This window comes from Strigops habroptila, chromosome 3 (genome assembly GCF_004027225.2).
Source record: "Strigops habroptila isolate Jane chromosome 3, bStrHab1.2.pri, whole genome shotgun sequence".
Lineage (NCBI taxonomy): Eukaryota > Metazoa > Chordata > Aves > Psittaciformes > Psittacidae > Strigops > Strigops habroptila.
Window position 1 is genome coordinate 40258989 of NC_044279.2, and position 19240 is coordinate 40278228.

At 40.9% G+C, this 19240-nt stretch overlaps 2 protein-coding genes across 3 annotated transcripts in view; both read right to left on the bottom strand.

The window, feature by feature from the left end:
- Window positions 1-305: 305 nt before the first annotated feature.
- On the bottom strand, window positions 306-5120 carry PHLDA1 (pleckstrin homology like domain family A member 1). Its single transcript, XM_030480286.1, has 2 exons — window positions 4086-5120; window positions 306-3908 (listed from the first exon to the last, which is right to left on the bottom strand). The coding sequence occupies exon 1, from the start codon at window positions 4559-4561 to the stop codon at window positions 4091-4093; it is 471 nt and encodes a 156-aa protein (XP_030336146.1). The 5' UTR covers window positions 4562-5120; the 3' UTR covers window positions 306-3908; window positions 4086-4090.
- Window positions 5121-10321: 5201 nt separating this feature from the next.
- Window positions 10322-19240, bottom strand: part of NAP1L1 (nucleosome assembly protein 1 like 1) — a 31795-nt gene continuing 22876 nt past the window's right edge. For both annotated transcript variants that reach the window (XM_030478258.1, XM_030478259.2), the window contains exons 9-15: window positions 18931-19070; window positions 17171-17316; window positions 17061-17080; window positions 15719-15841; window positions 14681-14713; window positions 14241-14291; window positions 10322-13114 (exon numbers count right to left, since the gene is read on the bottom strand). In XM_030478258.1, coding sequence (XP_030334118.1) covers window positions 13079-13114; window positions 14241-14291; window positions 14681-14713; window positions 15719-15841; window positions 17061-17080; window positions 17171-17316; window positions 18931-19070 — 549 coding nt within the window. In that variant the 3' untranslated portion in view covers window positions 10322-13078. The remainder of the gene's footprint in view (window positions 13115-14240; window positions 14292-14680; window positions 14714-15718; window positions 15842-17060; window positions 17081-17170; window positions 17317-18930; window positions 19071-19240) is intronic.

The following is a 19240-nucleotide window of genomic DNA, read 5'->3' on the forward strand; positions in this document are numbered from 1 at the left end:
AGATCTGTTGTATGTGGACTGCAAAGCTAAGCAGAGTATCGCTGACATTAGCAGGACTCTATGCGGGTGCTCACACACCACACAGAGCAAGAAGCCAAACCGAGGACTCTGAGCCTTGTAGTTGTGCTATGTATAAAGATTAATGGGGCATCTAAGTAGGTCTTTCCTTCAGAAGGAATCTACACAGGTTCAAAGTGCTCCTCTAAGGCTCTTAGACTGAGCTTAAGACATTGGAAAAGCTTAGATCAGGCTTTAATCATTAACAGGTAGCCCACCAAACACCATTCCCCCAACATATCGAGAGCTCTTTCAATAGATACCTCTTTATTTGAAATGGAATGCATCTTGAAAAATATGAAAAATAAATCACATCTCTCAGAAATCATTTATGAGTCATATTTACACACAATTTTTTTTTGACAACACTGATATTTCTGCTCACAATAAGATGTGCTAGAAAACATTTGGTACATCACTGCAGCTATAATTCAGAAGCTGGCATTTGCATATCATGAACCTTAAAAGAAAAAGAGGAATTACTTCAGGATGTCACAGAGACAACATCCAATTGATCTTCCTTTTCCCCCAGTTTCTAAATGTCCCTGGTCACCACAGCTTGAATTTACTTCTTGAATCTGCCACTTTTTTTTAATTAAGACATGTAACCTTGACCTCTTTATGAGCTGACTGTCCACACTTTTACTACCTTACACTAAGCATTTGCCTGTGTGTGTTTTGCTGGCGTTTTTGTTTATTCTCTAATGACTTTACCATATGCTGTTCCCTTTTTTGTAAGAGGAAGGACAACCTGATTTCTCTACTTGCAAAGTTCCAATAAGATGGAGCATGATCTGCTGGACCTACTTTCATAGCCGTTGCTTACAAGGCAGTGACATACAGTATTTAACCCAGTAGTTCCAATGAAGATTACACAGTAGTAGAAGGGCAAACCAAAAAAAAAAAAGGGCCCAAACCCACCTCATTTATAACATCAATTTCTTGGTCTAAAATTACTATCAGTCAAAAAAAAAAAAAAAAAAAGGTGGGATTTAGAGTTGTCAGATTGTCCATGTCAGACAATTTAGCCTTCTTTATCCTGACACAGCATGAACCACACAGTCCAACTGTCCCCAGGGGACCCCAGCCAACTTGTTCCCATTCAGTTTCCAGGAGACAGTCTGGAGGCACAAGACAGGGGGGGTTTGATTCTTACACCCATCCATCCACGCGGGCTGCAGGCACAGGAACAGCTCAAGGTGGATTTTGTGACAGGACCACCTCTTACATTAAGAGTTGGGCTGACACCAATGTTTTTAAAAAGGTAACACAGCAGTTAAGGACACCCAGCAAAAAGCTGTTGAACTACATCAGTCCAAGTGGTTTTGAGAGCATCCTTCAGACCAACTTCAGAAACATAAGGTGAAAGTGGGACATTGACCTTCAACCAGTGAAAGAGAGCAGTAAATTCAAAGTGAAAGCTGTTTTCTCAAACCTTAGTGGCAATTATAACACTAAAACTTATAATCTTTCATTTTCAAAGTACAAATACTTCCAGAAGAGCAGTAAAATTTCAGCTTTAGACTAGATCCATAGACTTCTGTGGCATTCAGGGTCTTGCATCCACTGAGGACAAGAATACCTGCCTCTTTTAGAGAAATACGTCTGTCTGATCATATAGGAATTAATTTTCATTAACTACATTTATCCTTCAGTAGCTTAAGATGTATTTTAGTAGGTGAGATATCAGCGATACGTCTGTGTATCTGAAAAGGTGGATTAGTTACTCAGTAAACTGTAATGAATGACTCTAAAGAGAGGAGCCAAATTACAAATTACAGTCTATTTTGTGAGTCTTTGACTAGCTCATTAGAGAATCCCCTTGCAGCTCTAACATCCAAGCATTAGCAGAATGATAATGGCAGATGTACAGAGATGTGGAAATTGGCTATTATGATTGCCAAGACAGCGAATCTAATCCTAGAAGATGCAGGGGCACCTTCGATTTCAATTAGTCTCAAAATAACAACTTTGTTAGCACAGCTGTAATCTACCACCCCAAGCTCGTCACAAAACCTTGTCATGGGCTGGATTGAAACCAGTGCTCGGGAGCAACCACAGAGAACCGCCAAGGTCAGGCTTTAATTCTGCACCATGATATGTTCTGCATGGCTAGGTCACCTGGGAGTAAGGAACACAAGAGGGCTAAAAGAGATCCCGACTTATTCCTTACAGGGCTGAGCTTAAGCTTACGGTGCAGAGGAAGAGATTATCACATGCCGTACCCAATTCTGAGATCATTCTTTGAGCATCACTCCAGTCTTTTGCTTTAAACACTTACAGAAACAGCTTGAACCAATAACATGGGGCTTTTACAGTCAAGCTACACCTCAGTTACACAAACAGAAAACTCCTGAATGTGTGGCTTCAGAAGATTTTGTTTACATTCATGTAACTTGTAAAGCGGCCAAAAGCCGTTTTCCTCACCACACTAGTTAAAATAAACAGCCCCATGGCTGCAACTTTAATCAGATATAACGGGCCACGTTGCTCCGTCCTGCTTACAGCCTCCTGAGCACCGGGGCTGTAGCGGCTCGCAGCAGCGTGAAACCGCCCATCATCACATGGAGGGCCCTGTCCTGGAACACACACCAGCCTGCACCCGCTCCCTCCTGTGCGCCAGGCAAACAGCACCGACCCACTCTCACCAGCACCACAGCCGAACTCCCAGGGAGTGTTAAGAGGAAGCCACACCAGCTGTGCAATTAGCCCTTTGTTTTCCAACTTCACGGCTTCGTCACCGTTTTCCAAGGCAAGATCGCACGCCTCTCTCGACATCTGACAGCACTAAACACCACAATTCATCTGGTTCATCTCAGCTAGAGAGCAACTTCCAGCTTGTGAAAACCGTGACCAAAAGAATCCATTCGCACACTAAGACATACATAAAATGGGGTTCAAACTAGGGGCTACTTTAATGCAAGACACTTTAAAACCGCCATGAAAATTCAACACAGGTCGAGAGCTCGGGTCACTTACTTACACACCAACTGTGCAAAGGGAGCCATGGACACTAAGAAATGTTCATAAATGCCACTCGGGTCCTGCTCTCCCGCCTAGGAGCAAGCAGGTAACTGGAATCCAACTGGGATTCCTGTACCACAAAAGAAGTCGGTCAGGCTTCCCCTCCGCTCATACGTTAAAAACAGATTGGTTTTAATCTCAGGATGACAAGCAATGGTTTTTCTTGAATAACCAAGCATGAATAAGTTTTATCATCTTCTGCCACAAGTAATAATTTAAAAGAAAATAATTTTAAACCCAGACTATAATTGCTATTCTCATTAGAGAAAACTTTTTGTGTATGCAGTATGGCTTTCAGCCAAATTCCAAACCACACATCACATTTTCCATGTTAGCATAATACAGTGTATTTTAGGTAAAAATGAAAAACTTCTGTCAAATTACACATGGCCAAGCTACCCATAACTTTTTAGGGTGCTAACGTACACACATTGTTCTTTTCCTTTGCTTTTCAGTTACAGCCTACATTCAGAAATGTCTTGCAAATATAAGCCTTTAAAAACAACAACAACAAAAAAAGAATAAAACCAAACAAGCTAATAAATAAAATAAAAATACATTAAAATAAAGTTACAGTACATCATGTCTCCTAAAAGTCCCATCGCACCAAAGGATCCCTTCCAAGGTTCATAAATAACAGATTTGAAATGCTTCTCGGCACCGAGGGCGGCAAAGCAGCAGCACAGCAGCAGCTGGGGTCGAGGTTGTTGAGCCGCATCTCTCCAGTCTACCTGCACCTCCGGCATGTGCCCAGTCTCTGACCACCTGAAGTGCGGCGCGGCGAACGCGCTCAGTCCCGCTCCCCCGAAGCGCTCCGTTAACTTCACCTGCAATAAGACAGCACAGCGCAAAGCGCAGCCCGTCAGCCGAGGAAAACCCGCGCCGGGAGCTCGTTCTCCCCGCCGGGGGCCGCGCTGCGGGGCCGGGGCTGGGACCGCGCGGGGGAGCGGGGCTCTGCCGCGCCAGGGGCGGGAGCGGAGGGGTACCGGGGTGCGGGTCCGTACCTGGTCTATGCGGAGTTGGAGGCGCTGCGGAGGCGCGGTCCGTGGGGCTGCGCCAGGTGCTGCTGCTTCTGCCGGGTGGAGCGGACGGCGAGGATGGCCTGGCGGTTCTTGTACTGCACCATCTGCAGCGTGATCGCCGCGTTCCAGCCCTGCTCCTGCGCGCACCGAAAGTCGATCTCCTTCCCCTCGGCCATCACCACTGTGAAGTACACGTACTTGCCCTTCCGCTCCACGCAGTCCACCGTCTTCATGTTGGAGAAGTGCAGCTCCTTGATCTTGGCCGTCGGCTCGGCCGGCAGCGGTGGCTGTTGTGGCTGCTGTTGCTGCTGCTGCTGCGGCGGCTGCTGTTTGGGGGGGGTGAGGAGCAGCCCCTCCTCGGTGAGGATGCAGCGCTTCTTCTTCCAGAGCTGCAGGAGCCCGTCGCTCCTCTTCTCCAGCACTCCCTCCTTCACCGCCTTGCAGCCGCTCTCCAACATCCTCCTCGCATGGGCCGGCGGGGCCAAGGGCCTCCGCCCGCAGGGGCTGTGCTCGGGGGGCAGGCGGCACCAGCCGATGACCCGCCGCCCCGCGCCGGCGCCGCGCCGGAGGGCCGGGAGCGCCCCGGCCCGCAGGGAGCGGAGCGGCTGCCGCCCGTGCCGCGGCGTGGCGGGCGCGCTGCCGGTGCGGGCGGCTCTGGCGGCGGCTTTTCCCTCCCCGCCGCTTTTGAACGCGCCTTCCCCTCCCCAGAGTGACACCCAGCGGAAAAGGCGGCTCCTCCCGCCGGCACCGGGGAAGCCCGGCCCGGCCGCTGCCCCTGCCCTGCTGCGCTCCCCGACGTTGCGAGCCCGGCCCGGACCTGCCGCCCCTCCGGCCCCGGGCGGTGGCGAGGACAGACCGCGGAGGTGCTGCGGGAAGGGCTGCCCCGCTCTATTTAGCTACCGGTGGCCTCAGAGCGGGATTAATGTAACCATTCAGATGCGCTGCAGCGCTCATGTGCTTCCCCCAGGGTGTGCCAGCAGCATGTGCTCGGAACTGAGGTCCTCAGCCTGCCTCCTCCCCGCCGCGGGAACAACAGCAAGAACCCCCCCTTCTGGGTGTTTTTGACTCAAGTCCAATAAAACCGTGTTGCCAGTTTTCAGCGGCACCGATATTTAAACCATCATCGCTCCATTTAACAAAGGAAACAGCCTGACACACAACCTGGCACAACAGCTTTAGCCCTACGCTTTCAGTGCTCCCGACTGTGCCTCGGAGAAGCAGCATCTACTGTATATATAAAATTATATATAAAATAAATCTTTACTTGCTGCAGCAGTTTGAGTAACATCCAAAGAAAGCAAGTATCCATACCACTTCCTAGAGGAAACACTAGAACCTCAGTACTTGGAAATTTCACAAGTAGACTGGGAAAAAGAGCCCAAACAAAACCAAGCTGGCAAAGAAGTAGGACCATTTTTCTTGTAACTCTCTGCTTTGTTGCCAAGCATTTGCTTATTGTTTGGATTCTCTCCTGAGATTAGCTTTTAAATTCATTTATTTGAGTAGAAAAGTGACCTCAGGTTAACATTAAACTATTTACTTTTAAGTCCTTTGATGTATTCGATGTAAATCAAAAAGCCCACATAACTGAATTTGGCTGGCAACGCCGATGTAAACTGAAGGCTGGAAGTTTCAGACTCTGAGAGCATTAGGTTTTTTAAACATCTATTTAACATGGCCATAAAAATAAAAACCCTTCTCACAGTAATCTTGGCAGCGAGGAAGCAGATCATGTAGCATAGGTCAGTGGGAGCACATTAGGGGAAAAAAACCTCAGTATTAATGATAACTTTAAGGCAGTTTATCTCTGATAACATTCTAAAATGAGTTTCCTCCTATAATCTTTTCTTCCTGAAGTTCCAAGTTAATTTTGATAAGTTGTTGAGGGGCAAACAATTAAGCTAATAACAGCAATTAAGATTATTTAAGCTGTTTTACCTTTCCTGAGGTAACTGGAAGACACTCAAATCAGTAATAAAAGCAACTTGCTAGCCACAAACTGAACAAAAAAGAAACACTTATTTATCTAAATAACAGTTCTTAAAGCTTAAGATACGCACTATGAGATCCAGTTCATCCTCACAACCATCTTACACCTATTTTAAGAGGCCCCTGCTCATTTTCAAAAGATCTGAACACCATTCACGATTGTCTCGATCTGCAGCTCATCACCATTTAAGCCTAAATCCCCCAGTGCAAATATTTGTGGCTTCAGCTGCTGGTGCACATACAATGAGCCTCACACACGGCTTGAACAAGACAAGAGAACTCCTTGCCTTTTCACCTGATGTGCTTTACCACCTATTTCTTCACTTCTGTGTCACATGAGCAAGGACTTAATTTTGCAGTTGTCAAGCTAAAACATAAACTGGTTAAAATGCATTCACCTAGACCAAACAACTGCATTAAGAAAACAAGTTAATGTAACACACAGGGCATTGAACTAAACCTATAGAAGACTTAATTTCTCATAATTCACCTGGTCAGTTTTGGTTGCAGGTCCATTGCTGTAGGTGAGTAGTAGTTTGATTCCAAGGACATGCACTAACCAGCAGTCTGGAAACTCGCACTAGACTTAGGAGTTCCACACATCAGTCTGTAACAAGCACTCAAGAACCTTTTGCCGCTTGGAACACTGCCCTGTAACACTTAAGGACATTAGCACATAATCTATATATTTTAATGTGAGCTTTTTTGCTTGTTCTCAGTGCTAATAGCAATTTGTGATTAATCAAAGCAAAAAAGTGAGACAAGTGCAAATGCCAAAAGACTTTCAAATATACAGGAGAGAGGGACTAAATTCATTCTACTTTGGCCTCCCACGGCATAAAGTTTGCAGAAGTGTTGTCAGATTTTTAACCCAACTCTAAACACTGACGGACATACTCTGCTAATGTATAGACTCACAACAACTCCTCTTTATTCCTGGTGAAATTCACCTACGCATGTGATCAGAAGTAAACATGCAAAACATCAATTTGAACTTGTACTCTGTAAGCCAACAAGTAGTAACAGCCATTAAAAATACACTACACATTTGACCAAAACCACCAGATCAGTCAAAAGCTAGGAGACTAGGGCAAGATTTCATGCTAAAAGAACAAAATAACCCAAATTAATTGTGCAGAATTTGCCAATAAAGGATAACAAACTTCATTTGCCCAGATGGAAGTCACAACTAAACTTCTGGAAATGGTTCTTACACTAGTATTTTGAAAAAACATATTCAACACAGTTAAGCACATTACATTATCCCACTGAGATTTTAAATATATATTTAAACCAATGCAATTATGCAATTATATTACATTTTCCATGTCTGCTACCTTTATTGAAGTTCCACTGAAGACTATTGCAGGTTCTGCATCCATTCCTCCCAAAATATCTGATGTGCAGATGCCTCCTACTGACAAACCTGAAATACTACAACCTGAAAAAAAATTGATCCTTGAAAGTCTGTACATCTAAGATGGATTTATTCCTTAACAAGTTTTTCCTTTTCCCTGTCCAAAGTTCATACTGGTAACAGAAATGTTCGGTTGTTAGATACGCTTGTCTCCTATATCAAGAGCTCCTTAAGTTAGACTTAAGTAGTTGAAATTTTCTACATGTAACCTTAATTAAAGAGTAGTTACGGAACAAGTAATGAGCATTCTTTTTAAATCCTGAGACAAGTTAAACACTGTTTTGGGAAGCCACCGTGAAAGACTAAAAAAGCCAATAATTTTACTAGTGTTTCCCTGGGTAACGAGTTTGCCTGACACCAACTCTCAACTGTTTTAGTTTCAAAGGGATGCTAACGTTCTGACTGACAACCCTTAAGCGTGATCATTTCTTCCATTACTGAGAAGTGGCTATAACAGAAAAATGGTTAAGAGGAAAACCCAAAGGAAGTACGAGCTGGTCATTGCTAGACAGAAGGAAGGGTCAAAGGTTGAGAAATACAAGACAAATGAATGTGTTGCAATGTATGATTAAAGCAATTAGTAAGTGATTACTTATTTTTCTTGACCTTTACCATCTCCCAGTAATCTCACTGGAACATGCTACTGACTGAACACTGGAGCACTGAACATGTCGTCCTGGGGGCAGATTTTTCCTTTCATGAACTCACTCTCCCAGACACCTGTATATACCCCATAGTAAACCAGCCATAGATAGATGCAAGATTTATCATAACTATCAACCATACTGCCCTGGACCTTAGCATACCCTGTAACCCATGGCAGTACCAAACAAAGAAACTTTGTCTATTTGTGTCTATTTGTGCAATGGTCAGACTATTAGCATTGCAGCTGCTCCAGCCTGGCTTTTCCAAAGAACTCGCTCTTCAGAGATAGAGGTATTCCAAAAACATTAAAAAGCACTTAAACGTATGTTGTAAAGCACAAGCCAGCTTCCAAGAGGGTTTAAAAGTTTGTCAGATTTGACCACCACAATAAAACATGGTGTGAGTTCAGAACATACCGTTTCTCATCAGTTGCAAGGTAAACAGAAGTTTGGGCAGATAATCGCACTCTTTGAGCCTATAAAAGCAAAGCTCACAACAGCTAAGTTCAGGAACTAAGCCCTCTGTACAGTTGCAGAGACAACTCTTCTTGTCAACTCAGCACACTAGTTGGATACCTTGGAGAACAAGACCCCTTCTGCCACAGCCCCACACTCCCTGGGCACCCAACTCCTGGCATACACCAAGCAGACCCAAATGTGGAGTAGCTTATCTTTTGCTTGGTGCGCTGTGTCTTGTCCGCTTTGCTTGCTCCAATTTTCCTACAGAAGCTGAGACAAAGGCCACATGTGGAAGACTACTAGGTCTGAGCAGAGGCCTAACAGGGATTTAAGGAGTGATGAGCCAAGTCTTGTCCAACATGCCACACAGACAAACTTCTAACTCCTCTTGATAGTGTACAGAAGTAAGACTTATTATTTTCAGTAGATTTATGTTCACTTTAGGTAAGCATTAGCAATTAAGTTATTCATCGCTCTCTTGAAAACTTGCAGGGAGCCAGTGCATCTCAAACAGAACTGAGCAGCTAAGAAATGAAACTGAAGGTGTGGTAATGATTTCTCTGACCTGCACAAGTTTTGGATTGGATTCATCTGCACAGCATGAAGAAGTGCTGTAGAGCCAACATCTGTGTCTCTAGCCCCAGCCCAGCAGGCCATTAAGGCTGTTAGGCACAGAAATGCCTTCATCAGACTGTCCCCTTTCTACTGAGAAGTTTAGCATTTTGTTTCCCTATGCCACTGTGAATCCCACAGAACAATCCTCCTGCCCAACACAAGGCAAAAGGAAATCTCTGGCAGACAACTTAATAATCATCTATTTGTATCCAAGTTCCCTATCAATTTCTGAATCAGGTCTACAACAATGGGCCTTTAAAACACAGAGAAAGTTTAGGTACCAGCTTGAAGGCAAAGATTAACACATTTGATTCTCGCAGTTTTCCATCTTCTGCTGTTTGTGGGGGGTTTTGGTATGTTTGGGGTTTTTTTTTGGGGAGGTGGTGGTTTTTTGTTTGTTTTCATTTAACAAATAAAATCATGTCAAAATTACAATCTCTGCTGTAGCTTGGGAAACATAAGTTCCAAGAGTCCAACTAAGAATCTGAGCTTATGAAGCTAGTTAGCTGTAGGAGACAATGGTAAGAAGCACTGCTATGCCTACTGTTTAAATAATCCAAGGTAACATTTCTAACTACACTTGACATCACCCTTCTCCAGACAGTAAAACATGAGAATGCTAAGCTTAAGTCTGGTCTACTTTATTTCAGGATAGTTTTGAGTTAATTTATTGTTTTTAATGTTAACAAAGTTATACCAGACAGGAACACGCTTAAGTGCCAATGAAAGCTAACCTACATTTGCTGAAAGTGTAGAACTACCAAAAGAAGGATCCTTCTCCATCAAGCATAAGCTCTGAGCACCCTTCCCTGTCTTTCAAGGTCTCAGTTAATTCTCCTGCCATTTTCTTCACCAACCCCCCATTCTTCCCATTCAAACAGCAACCAAAACTGGACAGAAGACACCTTTACACAGATCTTAAATTTGGGTGCAGTACTGCAACAACTGATCAAGAAATCTTATTTCAGTGACACATTTTCCTAGCTCGAACGTGTTAACAAGGTAACTGATCCCCCTCAAATACTAAATGAAGAGTTTCTCTACTGCTGGTATAAACCCATGAGAAGTGAAAAGAAGGAGTCACAATACGCCAATCAATGTTGAAAGTTTAATGTTCCTGCTACATACTGCCTTTCAGAATTGCTAAACAAGTGTGTTTGAGCACAAAACTACGTTAAGCACCAAAACAGTTTTTATTTAACTGACACCGTAAGAACTGGCACCTCATTTTGTATGATTATATCCTTCCTTTTGCTGCAGTCTGCAGAGCACAAGAACTGCTGATTTAGAACTAGCAAGTCAATCTAGAGAGCAGCTTACCAAAAATCTGTTGACAGAGATGGATTCACGGCTCTGGATCTTGCAGGCTGCAGGTGAGCTTTGACATCTACAAACTCCCCTTTTCAAATACTGTATCCCATTGTATGATACGAAGATATTCAATGAGAAAGCCATCGAAAATTTCTTAACAGTGACTTCTGAAATTCATTGGACAACTTTCAACAGTGCTTTCTCTTTTTAAGATACATTTGCCAAATGCCGTTAGTAAAAATGGGCTAGATCTAAGTAAGGACTTCAGAGACTTCTCATATCCAAAAGTATGAACCCCAAAGCCCTGTATTAATGACTGCTCAAGCTCATAACATACCATCTCCACATGCCCTGAATTTTAAGTTTAAGCTTCACCCTGGGAGACATTCAGAAAAGAGACTAAGTGAAAAACAACTGGCAGGGTCAGGACCTATATCACAAGAACACAACCATGTCTATACTTTAACACACAGCTACCGTATTGTGTGATGTTAACCTTTCCTTACTCTATTTTTCTACACTATGATCTATGTGTTACCTAAAAAACACTTATGAGCACAGCTTCAACAGTACTGTTCTACACACACATGGCAAGAGCTCCTGCTCCCAACTCCATGGAGAGGAAAAAGATGAAGCCTGACGGATTCTGAAATGAAGCAGTGTGGCATTTGAGCCTTCAAGGAATTAACAGACAGAAAATAAAAATCATTTTAGTCAGAGCACATTTGACCTTCCTTTCAGGCACGCTGAGGATTCAGAAGGACACTTGGGATAAGCTTCATTCTGTATTACTTACCCTCCAAGCAAGAGACATGCTAAAGAAACTCTTCTACCGGCCTTATCCTCCTGTGCCTGTTGCCTCCTGCTTGCCCTACTCTTTTCAGCCCTTTAATCCTTTACAGCTAAGTCCATATATCAGTGGCAAGGAAACAAACAAACAAACAGAAAAGCAAGAAAAAGAGTGAGCAGCCACTGCAGAAATGGATCTGTGGCTAGCTGGATCTTTCTTTCCAACCCTACAAGGACCTTCCCATCCCTCGAAAAGTTATCTGGGCGCTTTCTTATAAGATCAGAATTTCTAGAGTTATGTGAATGACAAAACTGCACAGAATACAGTAGCATTTTATTGACTGGGAAAACTCAAATAGAAGGCATCAGGTCATAGTTTCTTCAAACTGAATGCATTCAAATCCACATCTCACCAGCACCTCCACTTCTACACTAGAGATAAGGTTATCATGAGAATGATCATCTAAGCCCATGTTTCAGCTGACAATGAACATTAATACAGACAAAGTATGAACCAGAATGTGCAGATATAAACATAGGGAACAAAACTTCAGGTGAGGAGAGGGGATTCCCTTGAGGTTTGTTTTCTCTCTGTAGATGCTTGACACAGTGAGTACAAAGTAGAATACAGCTAAGTGCTCTAGCACTCCTTTAGGCTGCAGGACAGGTTTTGTTCAGGACAACCTAGCTCTGTCTACACAGAAATCCAAGGCACCTTTCTCTTGGCTCCAGAATTCATACTAATGACCACTGCCTTAGTCAGGCACAGCAATACCGAAGTCCTTTATCAGATCTAGCCCCACTTTGAAAACCTTGTCTTCTTCAAAATGGCAGTGTTGACCAATTACTGAAACATCTAGCTCAGATTCACAAGTATCACACTGCAAGTGGAAAGTATGGCTCGAACTTTCCAAACTATTGTGTTTGGTTTTAAAATGCTATATAATTTACTTCTCAGTAACTCTCAACTTTTGTTTCTAGTAAAGAGTGAACTGCAGCATGAAAGATATGCCTTACCAGTTTACACATGCAGATACACACATCATAATAAAACAAGACTAGCTTCTGAAAATACTAGGTTTTATTCACACCCCAGTGGTAAACAATAACCTTAATATGATGACTAGGTTTCTTTTGTAGATCACTATGTCACATAAAATACAAAACTCATAGCATAAACAAGCTGACAGTTATGAATGTTTAATGTGGTCTCATTGGAAATTAAACAAGTTATACTAATCTTCTCAAGTAGTCAAATTCAAAATGCATCATCATCTCCTAGTTAGTACAAGTCACTGCCAGTTCTATAACAAAGTAATGAAGGCACAGCTAGTGCAAGCAGACTTAAACCCATTCCGACTACTGGGCTGAAAAATACTTTGGTTGGTTCTTCAGGAGAGAGTTTTCTCTAGACAAATATTGGTCTCAGTTAACAGTTCTGATAATCTTCACAGCTGCAGTCTAATAGCTACATGACAAAGACTTCACAAGAACCAAACTATGTAGCAATGAATTCACATTCATGCTTTAGGGGATTTACTGCATTCTACATATTGGCAGAAAATTATACTTTTAAAATGCTAGGTAGATTGAACCTACATTTTAAACTGGTTCTTATGTGGTTGATTTCTTTTTTTAACAAATTGGTTACTTAATTCTACCAAGATACAAAACATAAGGCTGTAAGTAACTAATAGTTGTGTTTAGGCTATTACAGTGCAGGTAATCCTCAAGGCCACATACACACTGCTTCACTGCTGCTTGCATTCTGCTGGGTTTTGATCCTTCTGTTGAGAAAAAAGGAAATATCAGTTTAGAGATATTAGTGTTTTAAAACAACTATTAATATCACTAAGCCTACTTTCTCAAGTTCCAGTATTCTTCTTTCATCTTTTCTCTTTAATTAATTACCTACTATTAGTAATACCACTGTCTTTAGATGTGGCAACATAACACAAGAAGCCCATCTTGCAGATGTTTCATTGTGATTCCAAAACCTTCTTGAATAGGAAGCAATTTGAATACACTATAGCAGATGAAACACAGGCTGTACACTTCGATTAACAGTTCTATACCCTACATCCTTCTAGGTACAATACTGAGATTATGTAATTCTTTCAAGAGTATTTTGATTGTGGCTCAAACCACTCCTACTGAAAAACATGCTGCCTCCTCATTCGAAATTGCAAGCGCATTTTGCAGCAGACATTTTTTGTTCACAGACTTCATCTTCCTGACTGCAACTCTAAGCTCCCACCATCAGATGCTTTCAGGTGGCCAAATACACCTTTTCCTCAGCTAGGAAAAATCTATGAACCAAGTAGCTCACAATCACTTTCTCAGCAAACTGAGCTGAACTAGTGACTTGCCTTTCCCATGGAAGAAGAAAGCAGGCAGTTGCTCTCAGCTGTTCACATTTCAGTACTTGGCTGTAAACACATTCCTGAACCTTCACTTTTACCTCAAGCAATCAGACTTGCTATTTATTTATTTATCCTGAAGAAGCCTCAGTTTTGTACTCTGCTGGAAAAATCTGTGCCAGCTTGGGACAGATTCCCAAAACTGAACCTAGATTATGCAGTTCTCTGTGTGGCCTTACAATTATAGAACATTTTCACCATTAGCAGCAACTTGCTGCAAGACAAGTTGATAGAAAACCAAGCCTGACTAATTTCAGTGCTCAAAGCCAAAAGTCCCTTCTACAAAATGATTCTTGGAGAAAGAACTTCAAAAAAGTTGCTCTACCATTATTAGTCTGTCAGAACTGGGACAGAAATAGCCTTAGCCAAAATATGCTCACCTTAGGAACTACTGATTAAGCATTTAAACTAAAAAGTCAAGATTTAACCTACATAAATTTTTGACTGTTGAGTATGCATATACAAAGTTCAAACATTCTTTATAATTCCTTACTTTGGGGTCATAATCAGGATCATTTTCTTCATCTGCTTCTTCTTCCCCCTCCTGAAAGAAAACACTTGTTTATATTTCTCTAGCTTATACACATGCAGCTTCCTGAGCCATTTTCATTAAAATTAAGATTAAATTATACACTTAAATACATTACCACATATTGCATTAGTTGGCCCTCCACAAAGCACATCATCTTTTGACATCAGTTGCAACTTAATTTCTAAGATAACTTAGGGTTGTCTTCATTTGTTTTGGGGTTTGGTTTTTTTTTTTGTTAGGTTTAAGTACTCACCCTACACCCACGAAATGATGTGTTGTATCTTATATTCATAAGCAATACTTAAACTTAGTGTCTAGAGCATTAAAAAACTAAAGGAACTCTTATTTCATATAAACTATAAAAGGGAAATTATTTAAATCAAGGCCATCTGTCAACTTACCTCATCATCTGCCTCTTCACCTTCTTCATCGTACTAGGAGAGAAAATAAAAAGGTTTTGATAGGATCATAAATGCAGCCATTTATGGCTCAAGTACAGCCAGATACCATACATGCCAGGGACCATATGGTATTGTGCTCCAAGAGAACTTCCTATTGACAGACTTCAAAGTGTTTTCTGTATCCGCATGAGCAATGTTCAATCTCTTAAGCTATGCTCTGGCAGAGAAAACCATCTAGATTAAGTTCCTTACATGCAACACTGGAAGAGCTTATTAGATTGCGATAAGCCTTCTGGTCTTAGAGTGGAGTGTCTCAAAGCCTAAGGCAATCTGTGCAGTCAGTTACTTCCCTCTCCTACCTCCCCCAGCCAAGGCTTTGGGCTAAGAGCTACCATTTTACATTCTAAAAATAAATTTTAAGGCAGGACTTACCTAAGCTATCTTAACTGTCAAACTGTCCTTGTTTGTGCAGAGGCAAGAAAATATTTTATCCATATAAAGTTCTGGGGTTTTGTGGTTTATTTTGCAAGCTTAGCTCTTTTAAAGCACTTAGTTCAAGCTTTTGCAGAGCTCACTTCGAATATTTTCATGATTTGAATGTGCTCATCTATCATTTTCTGATAAGAATACCCTCCAAAAGGATCAGGCTTGAATCCCAAGGAACTTGGTTGCACAGTATCAGTGTAAGCACAAAGAACAGGCTGAGCAGATAGATAGACTAATTTGGTCTCTGGCAGCTCATTATAGCTCTACCAAAGTATTGGGTACGCCACCCTAGGAATGCCTTACACACAAAATCCTCCTCAGACATCCTCTAAATGTTCAGCTTCTACCACTCCTTTTGCAACAAACCTCTGAAGTCACTACTTCAAAGCTGAATTATTTTTGTGCTGCTCTTTATTCCAGGAAGTTCAGCTGAAACTAATGTTGATACATCCCATTCTAAAAACACTAACATTTTAAGTCAGAAATTACCCCAAAATCTTTAAGCAGCTTTATTTCAAAGTTTTTAGCATTTTGAAAGAACATTATACTTACATCATCATCGTCATCTTCAATAGCTTCTCCTGTGAAGTACAATACTGATCGGGGGACTATACGTTCACGCAAGAAATGACCTATTTCAAAGTCTGCAGCAAGGATTGCCTCAGCATCATCATCCTGCATAAAACAACATTATTTCCTAAACCATAAACTGTTAACTATTTTTGACACAAAACCACAAGTTGCACACACTTTGATGTGGCCAGATTTATACAAATCCCATGTGCTGGCTTTTTTTTGATTCAGGACTTGCTTTATAAAATTTAAATTGTGGAGCCATGTTTTATACTATATACAGCCTATATGCATTATGCAGAGGGGGGCTGCTTCTGCAGTAAGTTTAATTATACAAAATTCTGGAGTTTAAGTTTTATTCTTGCCCACCCCCAACTTGCTTTTAAGTAGAGAAACTGTTTGATACCTCCCAGACTTTCATTTTTTATGCACAATACCCTTAAGAACTGACCACCAGCCAGGCATGCCTATCTAATTAAAAATTTTACAAGCTACTTGTAATTCCTTCAGTGCATCTCCTCCACGACTGCCATTAAGACATTGTGAAACACCTCAAGACCTAAAAATGCTCTCTGATGCAATTCCAGGTTTTCACTCCTTTTTTTTATACACCAAGTGTTCTGCTGTATCTGAAAAGTTATCTTCAACTCAAAAGCCTTCTTTTTTCATTTTTTGTTTTACTATTGTAAACATACAGCTTTTGGTGTCCTGGAGTTTTAACAGCATGCTTCTGGAGGCTTTTATCAGATTTCTCACTCAAGCTACATAACATACTCAGCACTTTAAAGTGGTTTTGGCAGTTTTTCTCCTTACAGTAACATGATTGATTCAGAGCTTTCTACTAGTGAGCACGCAGAAGAGTGGGCTCTTAGTTTTCTGTTCTTGCTTTATTACTTCCTCCAAGAATTAATAGCTTGGGAAATTTTTAACAGCATAAAATACAAACTGGATACATGCAGCCATTAGATCATCCAAACAATGCCTAAACAGATAGACCTACAGCAGCCATTAGACCAAAGGCTAATAACAAAGATCACTACATTTACACAACTGTTAACAATTCACAAGGTAGCTTTCAGTAAGGATAAGTTAAGTCTACTAAACTGAACTCTGTCATCCAACTCCACAAATAATCCTTTTAATAAAGAAAACACAAATGCATACTATTCATCACAAGTATTCTGTTAAATACAGAAACAGTTAAAGCTGAAACTGTTTAATAAATACCCAAATAATTTCAACAAACATTTTGCATATAAAGGTATGAATGCTTCCGCTGGTGTTTGCCCCCCACCTGCATATTTTAAATAAGCCAACTTACCAGGTCTCCACTTTCAGGAACTGTAGAAAAAAAAAAAAAGAAACAACAAATGAGTGAAGTACAAACTACAAACTTTAAGGTTAATGCAGATAAACTAATGTTCAGTTTACCTTCAGGAGGACTAAAGAAGTTGAAGAAAGAATCATTAGAAACAGTTTTTGTCACTGTTCTAACTGTTCCACGACCCTTATGTTTCTGCTTCTTCTTAATGGTTTTCAAAGTAACATTCTTTCCTTTTTTCCAGTCTATTTGGCAACTGAAGAGGAAAGAAAAAAAAAGCAGGTGCAGCTTATTATCATTCCACTTGTTTATTCAGTGCTATCTTTTCATTACTTCATTCATCAAAACCACGACTAACAGTTTCATTTTATGATTGAAGTGCTTTCATCCAAAAGTTTCCCTTTCCCCACTCAAGTTCTCCCTAGTTTCCTATCAAAGAAGAGGATCGCACCATTTTCAGAGCTACCTATCAATTATAAAGTAATGTTATATTTGGTCACATATGCCAAGGTTTATCACACCTATCATTGTAATCAACAAGTTCTTAAAATAACGCATCAAACAGGTGTGTAATTTTGGGTTGGTTTTAGCTGCCTATTTGTTGGGGTTTTGCTGCCTTTTGGTTTGGTTTGGTTTTTTGTTTGGTCATTTGTTAACTCTATCCTGCTTTACATCATGCAAACTCATGCCTACAGACTTGTCTCACACTCAAAAATAATTCTGGGGACATGTAAATGAAGAAGTCGCATCCATGACTGTCCTCATTTGCATAAATTCCTGATTAGATTCCTTTAAAGACTCAAAGGAAGGGAGTGAGTTGTTTTGGGATAAGAAGAGGCTGTCTTAGTTAAAAGACAAAACACGGACTAAGAATAAGTCATTTTCACAGAAGCAGAGTGTCACCTTACAGTGACCTCTGCCAGGATTTATGCTTTTCAAAAACTGTCCCAACTAAGGAAGACAAAACAGTTTGACCAAAGCTACTCAAGCACTTAAGACTAAATCTTACAGGATATTTGCAGAAATACATTTCATTAAATGACTGGGAGATGTAGTGGTAAATGGAAGTCAGTAACAGTAACTGCAGATTAATATACAGGAAAAACCAACCCTGACTATGCAGTGATAGACTCTGAAGTAGTTACTAACACTCAGAAGAGGAGTCAGAACATTAAAGACACATTAACAGGCTATATACAGAGCCCCGATGTACCCACAAGGCTAATTATATACAACTCAGGTTTCTCATCCTTCTGTTCACAAGGGGACATGCACAGAAAAAGGAGATTATTTAGTGTAAGGAATAACAGCTAATTTGGAACAAAAGACGTCACTGAGAAAGGAGTATGACAGCTCTTTAAAATCATGAGGAACCTGGAGTTAATAGGAGATGACAGTTCTTTGTTTCTCAAATGGATCAACTGAAGAGACTCAGAGGCAAACATTCAATATTTATAAAACAAACTGGACAACTGCAGCATGGAAAGAACTGGAACAGACTTCCCAAAACACTGAGTGTCAAACAAAAAAGATTAAAAGTGATCCAACCAATTTTGAAAAAAGCTAAAGGCCTACCAAAAAATACCATCCACCTTCCAATCCAGCTTTAGCAACTGCCTATTTCTAGATAAATACTGATTATTTTTTATTTATGTGTATATATAGTACATATGCATTATATAAAATATATAATTTGATATACTGTATTAAAGTTACTGAAAAACACTAAAAAACTGAAGTCGAAGCCAGCTGTTTACAAGTTATTAAGTAGCAGTATCTTTCCAGCACCTTCCCAAGCTGCAAGTCTACAGTTGGATAATACTAAGGAAAAAACTGCTACACTACCTTAAAGTTACTTATTAGTACTTACCCTGTACAACCCATGATTTCTGGTCCATCAAAGGAGAAGGGATCAGAATCGTCTGGCTCTGACCTCATTCTATACATCTTTGTCAATACTTCATTTGTGAAGTAGTCATTTGGTTCAAAATGAAATTCTAATGTGAAACTCTTAAAAAGAATTGCAGAGCATTAACTTTAGCAACACATACCTTTAATTTCTAACTACCTAAAATCCAAAACCAAAAATACACATTCATGGGGATATATCCACCTCCTCCGATACTGAAATAGTGCACGTACGTAACTTGTTCTAGAATTTGCTGCCCAAGTTGTACAAT

What these genes read in the sequence shown, in the direction of transcription:
- PHLDA1 (XM_030480286.1), bottom strand. Translation starts at nt 4,561, where the DNA reads ATGTTGGAGAGCGGCTGCAAGGCGGTGAAGGAGGGAGTGCTGGAGAAG.